Raw genomic sequence first — 14,126 nt, forward strand, 5'->3', positions numbered from 1 at the left:
ATTCATTGTAAACGCTGCATATGTCGGCTCATTACCTTTAAATTAACACCATGCTACAACACAGCTCTTCTGTGCTATGGATTGAATGAAGCTAAGTCAGCCTGTAGGACCATTCCTTTGTTGCTGGAAGACTGCTCGCACTGCTGTCTGTAAACACTGAGCAATGCGGCATGAGTGCCCCACCCTCAAATGGGTACGTTCAGCAGGGCACAATGGTGTGGAACATTCACTTTGTCTTACTTTTGTTCCTGAACAGTACAGTAGGTGTGTGGCCTGAGAAAGAAAACTCACATTTCAATCACTTTATTCTATAGCTCTTAGTAAATGTCTTACATAGTCCAGGTGTGACAGAACATATTCCAACTCAAAATGGAGAGGGGAAAAACAAGTAGTGAGCACCAATACTGACAACTACATGGGTACTGGACATGGACACACATTAACATGAAAACATTCATGGAGTGTAGCGACATCATAGATTGTCTTCAGTGTTGTGCCTTCAATGTGCTGCCAAGACCAAATTCCATGACATGCCGAAGCTAACCTAGAGATATTTAATAATATATAAACACAATGACATGCCTAAGCTAACCTAGAGATATTTCATATGAAAATATCCTGATAGAGGATCGTCATCTGAAGCCGATGCTAAAGACCACTGCTTTTTCTACTTCAATCTCAAGCCTTGCATGGTTCTGTCTGCATAATCTAGCTATAAAAAGGCTGGGCTATAGGTTCATTTTTGTTCTAGTCACATTTCCTTGCCCTCCCCACCAAAAGGAACAGAAAACAACTAAATGGCGGTGATAAAAATAAAGCTAGCTACTGTTGGATAACGTACTGTAACTTGACTTGGTTTATATCATACACATTGTCAAGCACATTATAGAAACAGGACACATTTCCAATACACGTGTATATATAAATATATATTTTTTAAAGAAAGAAAAGTGGTACCCCCACCCTTTACATTGGTTATTACACAGCACCCAATTCCAGGCCAAAGACTGCAATTTTACCCAAGATGCAACCCCCCCCAATGCCCAAACATACAATGAAGAGGGTACCTCCTTTTATAGTAATGGGTGAGTGAATGCGTTTACAATGGTGTCAACTTGCTCATGAAATATGGGATTTTATTCAATTATGGACACAAAACATTGTGACTAGTGGAATAACCATTTACTCTGTGTGCGTAGGTACAGTACAGATGAACCAGTATCTACCGGAATTGGGGTTAATTCCATTTCAATTGAGAAGGAACTGACTCCAACCCTGGTATTTACAGTTGAAAGCCATGGCATAATGTAGTGTTTACTGTATGGCCATAACACTGCTGCAGTGCATCTGATCGTCTATAGACAATATACATTTGCAATAAAATGTATGAGGAGCCTAGCCTGGTCCCAGTTCTGTCTGTGCGGTCTTGTTTAGGGTGACAATGACCATAGGATTTGGATAACACAAACAGAACTGGGACCAGGCTATGCGGATTCATTACAAAAAAAAAGTGTGGGGGGGAAAAAAATAAGATTCGTATCAGTCTGTGGAGGAGATTCATTAATGTCCTCATTGCATAAATATCCACTCATTTCATTCAGAGGAAACGACCAAGCAGAGTGGTTTGGTAGACATGCAATACTGACAGAGAGGAAAAGGTGCCCTATCACCTGGCAAGACCGCATAAACAGATCTGGGACCAAGCTACATGGCGAAACCGTACTAAAGTCAGCCGGGACAATAGTGATGGGTGGTTTTGACAACTATATTCAAACTCTGACACAAACACACTGAAAATGTGTAATAGTTGTTCTAACTTCTAGCTGAATAAACGTTGCCACCTGGTGGAGAAATGGAACAGTGCACCCTGAAGTTTTAAATCTCCTAATACCTCACCACCATTTATTTGTTAAATATACCCTCTGTTACGTCATCTTAATACCAGAAATATACCTGTTGTACATACTCTATTTCCACCACAAAGTTACTCAGTTGATACGGTACTATGAAATAGTCTAGACTACTAAACAACCATATCATTACTACACTTGACATATAGCTGGATATTCAACAACATTAATATACTGTATTATAGCCCAGGTTTGATCAGGAATGCTCTAACTAAGCCCAGATTTTCCACACAGGAACTAAAGAGCCAAGCATTACTTCCAATTGTCTTACAATCTAATCGATGATTTCCTTTTACACAAGGTTAAAGGGATACTGCCAGATTCTAGCAAATAAGCTGTTTAAGCGTATGCTAGCGTACATGTAGACTACCAATCATTGTGCTAACACTAGTTAGCCTTGGCCCGCAGAAATATCTTCCTATCTTCCTTCACACTGCATGTAGAGACAACTGGTATCCACGATTTCGTCAGAATCTGGGTAAGTGGAAAATGCCAGAATCTCACTGTATCCCTTTATGACCATGGGCTGCATTTACTAAAGACAACCGCAGGCCATATTAAATCAGCTTGGGAGCCACATTTGGTCAGCGGGCCTGTAGTTTAATACCCCTGGTTCTCACAACTTTGCTTTATGACAATAAAACGATATTTGGTACACATCACCAGAACACAATTAATCTAAAGCTAACATCATACAGAGTGGGATTCATATTTACTCTCTTGCCTCTTATTGCATAAGTTGGCCCCACCACACATCTAGGTCACCACTGCAAGTTAACTCTTCTTCTCTATTGTAACAGAAGAATGACTAAAGAGACAATAAGCGTCACAAACTGACAGGAGGGCTGTGGCAGGGTGGTTAGGCCAAAACGGATACAATTCCTTTAACATTTAGACAATACATTCCCCTTCAATGGCAATAGTAATACACGGCACGAATTTCACCAACAATCATTCATGTGTTCTGATCCAAATTCATCCACAGTGTTTCAAAAAAAGGCCTTGATATGGGGCTGAAACATTAAGCCTTGGATCCTGTTCTATAGAAACCTTTATTCTGCCATATCATTGTCATCAGTGCTACTGGGGATTTACTTACTGAAATCTCATTTAGGAGTGCTCATGCAATGTCATTGCACCTCTAAAGGTTTTCTTGATAACACAAACACACAGGGTTCCCGGTGCACTAGGCTGAGAGCGGTTGAGGTGGGACAGCATGTGTGCAAGTACACTTCCAAGGGAGATAGAGCGAGAAACTGTGCTCGTCAACTGGGTCATGTTCATTGGGGCACACTCACTGGAGCAAAACATTTTGCAACAGAAAACAATCCCTGGTAGACCCAAAAAGCAATTAAATAATGGGTCAGTCTAATGTGCTCATAAACCAACTGTTATCCTTCATTACCTGTACTAGACTACAGTTGAGCCAACTTTGAGGGAGTGGATATCTAGCGATTATATTTGACTATTTTCTAATTGCAAGTCCTGAATGGGTTTCAGTGCACACAGCTCAAAAGGGTACGATCTCAAACACAAGGGCAATAAATAACAAACACTTTGGGAAGGGAAAAAAATTATAATCTCTGGGGTCAAATACAAGGGGTGACATGTATGTAGTTAGTGGTGATGGAAGTAGATTTGTCATTCTGTAACATTCACAGCAGTCAGTAACTAAAACAGCCACAACCCCAGGAAGGATAAACACACCAGACTAAACCCAAATTAAACTATAGTATGTTTGTCTGTCACACTACTCTCACCTCAGGTGCATCTCATTACTCTGAAGTGGCTTCCTCGTCTCCTTTCCTTCATCTACAATGATGACAAAAACCTGACTGGTAGCCCCCCCCCCCCCCATTCCATCCTTTCAGGCAAGGAAGCAACTTTTTAGGACTGAGACACACCCCTCACCCTAATCAAATCCTAAAGCATATAACAAACATCATAGTAAACAAACAGGTAAATACAAAAATAAGCATAAATATAATATTCTCTTTGCCTGCTGAGCTGTACTAGCAGGGTCCAGCTAGCAGAGGGGGCTGGTCTGTGGTGTGTGTGTGGTCCTACAGGCCTTTGTTGAAAAAGACGGTAGTAGTGTGGGGACTGTTCTGTCGTATCCTCTCCTGCAGATCTGGCTCCAGGCTGCTCACAGCCATAGAACTATATAGAGAGAGGGAGAGGTAGAGAGAGAAAGAAGGGATGAGAGAGTGAAAGGGAAGGGGAATGAGAGAGAGAAAATGATTGATTAGACAGTTGTGTAGGAAAAGCAGATCAACGGTCTATATCTAAGGTATGTAACAGATCTATGGTCTATATCTAAGGTATGTAACAGATGGCCATAATGTACCTCTTCTGTGGGAACAGGGCACAGCACAGAGGAGTGGCAAACACCAGGCTGAAAGAGAGATGGGAGGTTTTGTCCAACCAGAGTTTAAGTAAACCGTGCAATACACATTGTTTGCAATCGCGACGCTCAGTATTCAGAGCTCCAGTCCATTTAAAATGTTATGGTTAGTTTGCTTACAGTGCATGTCATTACGAGAGGACTTATAACTGATAACATGGATGAAATGTGTACCAAACAAACACGGTTTACATTAACTATAGATACTTACCACAGACCCACTAGTCCCACCTGTACTGGAGCGTTTAGGACTGGGAACCGCTGAGGAGAGAACACAGTGAGAGAAAAAGTGAGACTCCAACCTGAAGCAATTTTTCATAAAAACAGTATACAGACATTACACCGACAGTATTGCAGAGATTTACAGGCATGGTCCAGATCTGTTTGTGCCATCTTGCTTATTCATATGGTCATTGGCAAAACAGCACAAACAGGTCTGGGACCAGGCTAGAGATTTACTGGATATCAGACAGACAAAGCACAGAAGCCTGGATTTCCAACAAAAATTGCGTTGCATGTTTAACACGGCTGAACCATCCAGATTGGTTTGAACTCCAAATAGAGGGTAGGCATAGTGCAACAGTGGCTACATGCCACACTCTCCCTACTGACTGTAGAACCAGCTCCAGTAAGCCCATTTGCTGTAGAAAGCATAACAGGCATCTGGCTGTTGTAACATTACCTTCATAAAGGCTTTCTTCTCCAGGGCGTTCATGATCACAGGGGGTATAGCTGTAGACAAACAGAAAACAGTGAGTATTTAAGAGCAACATTTGTTATTTCACAACACGTTGCTGATTCTGATAGTCATCTACGGTTTTAAGGAGGCTTTGCTAAACCATCTTTCCCCAGAAGTACTGGTGTGAGGACTGAGTTTCAGACCAAATTACACATGACCAATTGATCTGGTTTGAAACTGCATGTTAACTCCTTACCCAGTGGTTCCCAAACTTTTTTGCGCTGTGAAATAGTGTGCCCCACCAGATAAAAAAACAAAACAATGTTCAATCCATCATGTGTGAAACAGTGCTTACCCATAGCTGGCACAGCCATGCCAATCCTGGACACCACCACCTGAATGATGCCCGACTTGGCAGCGGTGACTGACTCTCCTAACCGGTTTCCATTCTCATCTGTCACTGGGATGCCGTACTTCAGCTCCCTAAGGAGACGGACATAAGGAGAGGATGGAATTCAACCAAGCCTGTCATAGTCATGTTAATCAATTTGTATAACTTTTTTTTTTTTTTTTTTACAAATACATTTGAAACAAAGTGTCTGACAGCAACCCAGTCCTAACCCCTCACAGAGCTGACCAAGAAGACAGTCCTAAGGAAATCCTTTGTCCCTAGTTAGGAGTTGTGGTCTAAACTCTAGCTCACCTCTGCCTCATGAAGGGGATGTTGATACAGTTGGCAGCAGCTACAGCAAAGAAGGGGACGAACCGGCTCATGACGGCTGGAAGGCGCTGGAGAGGGAGTTTGTTTCAATGTAGATTTTTCACAGCGCTAAAAAAAAATGCAACGCAAATGTGCAAATCCACTAGAACTAAGATGATCCAGAGACAGTACCTTGGCTAGAGACTTGAGTCCCAGGGCTGTGACTACGGCTCCGGTGGTCGCACTGACGTACGCTGCAGCCAGCTGACTGAGAGAACATCACACAAAGACATTTACATCTCTCAATTTACTGAGCCTCAATACGGTTCCTGTTCCAGGCATTTACCAGAGTCAAGTCTATCTGATAGACAGAATGATCCTAAACACAGAGGTCTCAGGTCACAATACATACGGAATGTAGTCAAGGCGGTCAAGTCAAAAGCAACATTCATTGAACACCGAAATGTGGCAAGTCCGGCAAAGACAAGATGCACCAATTATGATTGGAATCGCCCCCCAGTCTACATGCTCGTTCCATGATGGTTTTCATCTGCATATGAACTGAGGAGCACCAGCATCGCAGGCTCCTATTCCTCATGTGTCCTGGTTAGAGTGGGTGCATCTCAATAGTCTAAAGTGGAATCCTTTCCTTTTATCCTTCCCTTCGTCTGCACTGATTTGAAGGAACTGGACAGGTGAAATCTGATAGCAACATAGTGTAAACCTTTAACCGATAATGTGTTTTGAAATTGGTGCAGATGTAAAAGGACGCCCCTTTAAACTATTGAGATACAGCCCTGGTTTGTACAGCCTCTCCACTAGGGGCTGTATGTATCAAAAGCCTCAGAGAAGGAGTGCTAATCTAGGATCAGTTCTCCCTTTTAGATCGCAATGCATGGGATTACATGCATGGTGGGGTGACATGATCCTAGATCAGCACTTTTACTCTGAAACATATGGTCCCAGACCAGAAAGATATGCAAATGCATTGCTTCCTCTACCAGTTGCAGACATTGAGGAAGGGGTACAGCCGTTCAGTTGGAATGGAGGAGCATGCTGAACTAAACAGTGGTGTGTAATACCGCTGTAAGGGGAGGAGTGTAGTGGACTGGGGTTCCACTGGCTAACCTCTGCCGTGCCCCGCAGGCCTCCATACAGAGCTAGGGGTGTATCACAATAGTCTACTATGGTCTTCTCTCCTTGCCTCTTTTCCTTCGTCTGCACCGATAGGAAGAGAGAAGACAGGTGAAAGCAACATAGGGGAAGTGTTATGGGGATTTGCTCCCACCTATCCATGTCCTTTCAGATCAGTACTGATGAAGGAAAGCAGATGAGGAGAGGAAGCAAACAAGGCTATGAGATGCACCCTAGTACAGGTACAGCAGGGCTGGTTTAGTAATGTGGCGTTAGTGTTCCCAGTCCCTACTTGGTGGTGAGGGCAGCATCTCCACTGCGGTTGGTGTAGTTGACCACAGCGTTGAAGGACTGGTTCACCCACTGCCAGAACACCACCGCTGGAGTCGTCCTGGAGGAGAGATGATGAAAACAAGGGAGAGAAGGGTAGGGAAAGGATAGAAAGGGAGACAAAGAAAGTGTGTGAACAAGCATTAATCATTTCAGATATTTAATTCAGAGGCAGAATGCTTGAATTAATAATTCAAACAAAGCCAAACCACGACTTGTAAAAAGGTAAAAATGTCACTTTCCACTTCTGTGCACGGTTTACATAATTTACAGTGTTTTTATTTTATTTAACTAGGCAAGTCAGTTACGAACAAATTCTTATTTAGAATGACAGCCTACCCCGGGCCAAACCCTAATAACGCTGGGCCAATTGTGCGCCGCCCTACGGGACTCCCAATCACGAGCGGTTGTGATACAGACTGGATTCGAACCAGGGTCTGTAGTGACGCCTCTAGCACTGAGATGCAGTGCCTTAGACCGCTGCGCCACTCTGGAGCCCAGTGTGACTATGATTGTATGCCCTTTACTCTTCAGACACACAATAGCTGCAGTGTGCTACTCTGGTCTTGCCCTGTGAGCAGGAATGTAAAAGGCACAGTGGAAGGTATGCAGACAGAACCAGAAAACAAGCCAAGGCATCCACACGCTGCAAGGCCAATATCGGCATCCTGACCCTCAATAAACGGCTTAGGAATTTTCCTTTCCAATGCCCTCAAGATAAAAAACAAAATGTTTAAAGTTTTACATTTTAGCCGACGCTCTTATCCAGAGCAATTAGGGTTAAGTGCCTTGCGCAAGGGCCCATCGACAGATTATTCACATAGTCGGCTTTGAGATTCTAACCAGCAACCTCCAGATTACTGGCCCAACGCTCTTAGCCACTATGCTACCTGCCGCCCGAATACACAGAACACTGCCATCGAACCCAGTCTTCAGTTGAAAGAGAAGAGACCACACCGTTTGGGAAAGTCAACTGCATAGGTTGTTTATGCCATTATGTGAGAAATTCTAACATGCTACATTTATTCTACACGATTCTATGCACTTTTTGTCCTGGCATAACTTACTATACAGCAAGAGAGAAGAGCATGAGCAGCCCATATGGTGTATGTGATTAAATGAAGCCAGCCAGCAACAGCACGCACCATCCACAGCGTGGGTGGAGATTTAATCCTCATGAAGAAGGTTGAAATATCCCTGCTGTGCGGTTAGTTGCCACATCTCTGACGTGCCTCTACATTTCAATCTGCAACATTAACATTTCACCTCATCAGATCTTCCTCTTCCAGTACGCTGCTCTGTGTTTTTAATTGATGTGTTTTACACCACACACAAATTGCATTTAACATGTATTGAATTGAAAAGTCATCCACCCCAGTGGTACCTGTAGAATGTGAGCATACAGCCGGTGATGGTCATGTTCATGGGGACCTGGGCAGACATGCGTCCCACCACCACCATCTTCTCTCCGGTGTCAGGGTGGAAGGCAGAGTCATAGACGTACTTGGCTCTCCACAGCTCATCTTCTGTCAGACCTGGCTTCACCACTCCTAACCTGGACACAAGCACATCCTCTAAACAATGAATGAAACACATAAATTCTTAGCGTCGGGGCAACTTATTGCAAAGTTTGATTCACAGAAACATGTGCTAAAATAAATATAGGCTAAAGCTTCACCTACCTACAATGTTTTAACAAAAACAAATTGTATATTGGAGATGTTTTGCAGATGTTAGCGCAGATGCAGCAAAATGCTTATGTTTCTAGCTCCAACAGTGCAGTAATACCTAACAATACACACAAATCCCCCAAATATTTCTGCATTTCTTTATAACAAAGACAGTCTTAGACATTTATTTTGGTGGTTTCAGTTCACCTCTGATGTAAGAGAGAAACTGGTATGACAGATGTTCCAACCTACAAGCCTAATTAGTGGCCTGTGTCTAAAGATGTTTGTTTGTTTCTCTTATTACACCGTGGGGGGACAAGAGAGATATCAGGTTAAGGTGACCGCTAGCTAGCTCCTTGAACTCCTCAGTTTAGACTAGAGACAATGTTGATTGAGTTAATGCTCATACATAAATGCATTAATGAAAATTGATTCCTACCCAGGGGCCAGGGTAACTTCCAAATTACCATTCACATTTTAGGCCACAGTAAACCACCCCTCTAACATAACCCAATGTCAACTCCACTACCACCCCTATATTCCTCTCCTCCCATTAATATCTCACTCTACCCCCTTTCAATACCTGTAGATCTCTACAGAGACTGGTATGTTCTCCAGCATCTCAGAGGACTTTAGGATGTTCCTGGGATCAACCACCCTCCTCCTTCCTTAGGTGTCCTCCCCCCTCCCCTCCGTACCTGTAGTTCTCCACAGTGACCCGTGCGTCCTCCAGGGTCTTAGAGGACTTGAGGATGTTCCTGGGGTCGGTGACGAAAAAGAAGTGCTGGGCGCGGCCCATGAATGTGCTCTGGTCCCATCGCGGCTCCTTGATGTTAATGTTCAGGGACAGATCTCCAGACATCCTTGAGGTTACTATGAGACCACCTGACAACAGAAACAAGTGTTAGACATGTGATTATTCTCTGCACATTTGACAAAGACTTTCTCATTTTATTTTTTTGCCCTGTAACGTTAGAAAGACAAAATTGGCCTTGTGGATGAATTCAACCAGCTCATGGAGCCTAGTGACTCGAGCAGAACTCAAAAGGCAAATGATAAGAGCTTACTCCTCCTTCCCAGCTAGGACTAAGCCCCCCCCACCTCTCTGATCCATTTATAACTCCCTCCCTCTACAAAGCCTAGCTCAACAGCCAAAACACACCTCCTGATGGAGGGGCCCTCGCCACCTCTAGTATCCTCCCCAAATCATAATAAAAAGGACAAGGAGGCTATCATCAGGGCTGTTTCTATTTGAGCCAACTGGTCATTGTAGGAAAGTAAGGGTGTTGTTAAATACAGAAAGACTGGCCTTAACCAAATTCTCTGACTATGGAGCTTGCCCCAAACTGCATCAGCATTATTGAAGTGAATTACATTGCCATCCTGAATCTTCTTCCAGCATTTTACGCCCAAATTCAACCTGAATGACGAGCAGTCCAGCACTCAGTTTGAGAATAGGCCTACTGGCTGTCTTTTACATGCATATCTAGGCTATGAGTCATCTGACCAAAGCTATATCAGAGCCTGGCAGTACAACAATAAACAAACTGAGGCATGAAAAGTCTAGCTTCCAACCATTGGAGTTATCATGATGTTTGGTTTCCTAGGTAATCAGATGATAAACAGTTCTTTCAAGCTGAAGGTTACCAAAGTAAGTTCATTGCAATGTGGCTAAAAACATGATTACCGCTACTTCAAATTAACGTGGTTTCTAGCTGCCTGAAACATATCAAGGAACATGTTTAGGCTATGTGCAATGAGAGGATCAGTGGTGACATGTCATTTTAGCCCAAAAAAATTACATGTCACATATCAGTTTGCAAACAATGTAAAAAAAATATAATTGAGTTAATAAAGCCGCACACAAACATGGTCTATTTTGTTTTCTCGAGTAAGGCAGCTCCAAAATGCAGGTGTTTCAGCCTAGCTCAGTGCTTTCTGTGGTCGTAGGGCAAGCCAGCAGAAAATACGGAGCGTTGCACCGTTATTGGCTAAGTGTTTGGTCACTCATGGGGACACTACATCACCGCCAAGTCTAAGGGCAGAGCTAGAAAATCCAAGCCCCTTGGGCACTTCTAATGTAACTATGGCAGCACCCATCTAAGAAGGCTCAAGGTCATTGGCCACAGATAAAATTACATCAAATCACACTAGATCTACAGTAGTTTTCAAAATCTAGCTAGTAGTCATCATCATGAATCAAGTCAACAATGTACTAATCCTTGTCATATGAAGAGAAACTATTGATAAAACGTATTGGTGCTAATCGGCCATAAACATTACACAACAAGCTGGAAATTGTAAATTCAACAATGAGTTTGGGAGGAATCAGTGGCTAACTGCAAGCATTGCAAAGCAATCATTAGCCTGCTATTCAGTGGACTGGCTGTATGGTTCCAAGTCTAAGATTAAGGGTCTCTTTACCTAGTTTAAAATTACAAACAGTCAATATTAGCCGTGCTGTCAATGAAGCATGACTTGTGCCGCGCTCAAAACAACTTAACTCGGAACTGCAAAATCTGACTTCAAGACAACTGGGATCTCAGGAAAAACAAGCTACGGCAGGGAAAATACATTTTGAACTTTCATCCAACTCGGGAATTGTAAAATCGGGAATCTTTCTAGAGCTACAACCTCATCATGATTCAACCTTTTTGTTTTGTTCCCAAAAATGTATTGTATGCTGCTGCATAAATTATGTAATATGCCAGGGAGACATGTATACTGTAGCTAAGAAAGTAATACTAAGTGTATGTTGTGTAGTAAGCTGTTCGTAGCTCATGTGCTTCAGCCTAATAATTTGGTCCTTTTCCCCCTCATAACTTAGCCTACTGTTCTAACTTGGTGGTGCACATGTAGCCTATAACCTGTTTTTGAGAAATGTAATTGAATATTGTAAGAGCTTTCATTGTCTGCATATATGCCCCCTTTATTTATCCTACGGTTCTGACTTGGTGTACAGGGAGAACACTGTAAGAACGGCCCATGATTATAAAGGATTTGCCTGTATGTATGTATGTATGTATGTATGTATGTATGTATGTATGTATAGTTATTTTTACTGCTGCTCTTTAATTACTTGTTACTTTTATCTCTTATCCTTATTTTTTTTTTAACTGCACTATTGGTTAGGGGCTCGTAAGTAAGCTTTTCACTGTAAGGTCTACACCTGTTGTATTCGGCGCATGTGACAAATAAAATTTGATGTTCTGAATTCTGTCGCTGTACATTTCAAAAGTGCTGAACAAATAGTTATATTGACTACATCCGTCCTAGCGCACTCATTAATGTCTTAATCGAAATTACAGATTGCCTCTTATCTGCTTGTCTTCCCCTTATGCCATAGCTTGTACATCTCAATTGTCAGAAGAATCCACATTTGTTTAAGCAAGTCAGCCATGGTTTTTTTAAGGCCGTAAATGAGGCTGAATGAAGTGCTTCGCTGTCAGACAAGGCACCGCTGATAGCCAGGTGTAGCAGTGGTTTAGGGCAATTACTGTATTGTTGCTTTGCTGGCATGCATCCCACCCCCAATTTTTTTTTGCCCCACCAACATTTACATGATAAAAATCGCCACTGGAGAGGACAGTGCACATGCATTGGCCTATATTTTGTTATGCAAATCAAGTTGTAAGCCTAAACACGTCCAAAACAATGCAGTTATTTTCACATAATAGTAAACCAATTGTTATGTCTATACAATAACCACGTCATTGCGACATGGTATTAATTTACAAATTATGTACTTAAACCAACTGGACAACAAAGATGACCATCAAATACATTGTAACACCTTCCTTCTCTTTGTCAACATATTGCAGTAAGACAACGTGGGAAAATATGTAACGTTAGCTATTGTAATCAACAAATTGAACCCTAATGAACCCAAGTTTTATTGCAATAAGGTACGTGACTGGTGCAGAAGATGACAGATGGGCTGTCACACATTTCTGGCATTACTATAGGCAGCATCACTCACTGCGTGACACTCACGAAAATTAAAGGAGAAAGCAAGACTAAAACAGAAATGTGCCTAGCTACAAATTGTTAATATTACTTGAATTTAACGTTAGGTGACTAGAAATCAACCTGCACTTAGCATCACGCTATTGACAAGTCATTGATTCAGCGATGTGACATTTAGTGAGTGCAGTTGACATTAGCTAGCTAGCTAACGTTACTTAGCTAGCATGCTCACTTTTAGTTAACTAGCTACTTTTCTCAGTTGGCTTGTCAAATATTGAAACAGTAGAATGGGTGTCTGACAGACACGGTCTTAGTATGAATTACTATATTGTGAACGAAAATTGTGACTTTTTAGTTAGCTAGTTATATGGCTAACTTCTAGCTAGCACGTCACCACGTTGAAAAAAAGGGGGAAACGACCGAACGTTAGCATCTTCGTGTTAGCTTGCGCTAGCTATACATTTACTGCATGCACAAACCTTGCCAACAAAAACACCAAAACATACATACCTTGGTTCAATGTCCACCAGCTGTGTTCACTATATAATTGCAGAGAGCTGTAAAAATGTGACCTCTCAGTGATATCACTTAATGGATTGATGTACACGGTGCCAGTCTCTCTACCTTGAAAGCTGAGGAGAAAAGACAGGGTCGTCCTTTGTTACCACAACCACAAAGTCATAATTATGGCTAAACCCCGCCTATTTCTACAATAAGATCTTCTTAAAATCTTAAACCTGACCCTAACCTTAAACTTGACAATTTAGCTAACCGTATGCATAGCCCTAACATTAAATTAAGACCAAAAAGCAAATGTTTGTTTCATGAATGTTTACGATATAGCCCATATTGACTTTGTGGCTGTGATTAATATCTAGTGACAACCGGAAAAGGGCGGTGTCGAACTACAGTCATTTGTTCCATAGCGATGGGAGGTTGGCTAGAATCACTGGGCGTTGGTGGCAAACAGAAAATGATTGGTTTATTGTATCTGCCTAGGCAAATACTTTCAAAAACAAACTTCTCAAATAGTAAAATATATGTATTTCTATAAGATTGACCTGGATAAATCAAGATTATATAAGAGATACATCGTTTTTTCCCCGGACATAAATAGATATTTTAAATAATGTTTTTCTATTTCTCAGTCTATCAACGTTGCTACATTTTGGTTCGAGACCTTCCTCAAGCCTTCAAATGTTCCTGTGTCCCTCAACTGAAGGCGAACAAAACAGTGTTTTCCAATCCCACCAGAGCCCAACTATGCATGCACAGCCCAGTGGAAACTAACTGTGTGACTCACCACAGTGATCCTGTGACTCACCAGAGGTCC

The 14,126-nt window shown here is 42.1% G+C and overlaps 1 protein-coding gene across 1 annotated transcript; it reads right to left on the minus strand.

Annotated features, from left to right (window-relative positions):
- Positions 1–287: 287 nt before the first annotated feature.
- On the minus strand, positions 288–13,666 carry LOC106577244 (sideroflexin-1). The gene is made up of 11 exons (XM_014155170.3): positions 13,304–13,666; positions 9,526–9,712; positions 8,542–8,712; positions 7,120–7,218; positions 5,886–5,961; positions 5,697–5,782; positions 5,349–5,476; positions 4,997–5,046; positions 4,526–4,575; positions 4,258–4,305; positions 288–4,070 (listed from the first exon to the last, which is right to left on the minus strand). Exons 2-11 carry the CDS (start codon positions 9,687–9,689, stop codon positions 3,974–3,976), a joined length of 969 nt encoding a protein of 322 aa, XP_014010645.1. The 5' UTR covers positions 9,690–9,712; positions 13,304–13,666; the 3' UTR covers positions 288–3,973.
- Between the last annotated feature and the right edge of the window lie 460 nt (positions 13,667–14,126).

Source organism: Salmo salar, chromosome 18 (genome assembly GCF_965601325.2).
Source record: "Salmo salar chromosome 18, fSalSal1, whole genome shotgun sequence".
Lineage (NCBI taxonomy): Eukaryota > Metazoa > Chordata > Actinopteri > Salmoniformes > Salmonidae > Salmo > Salmo salar.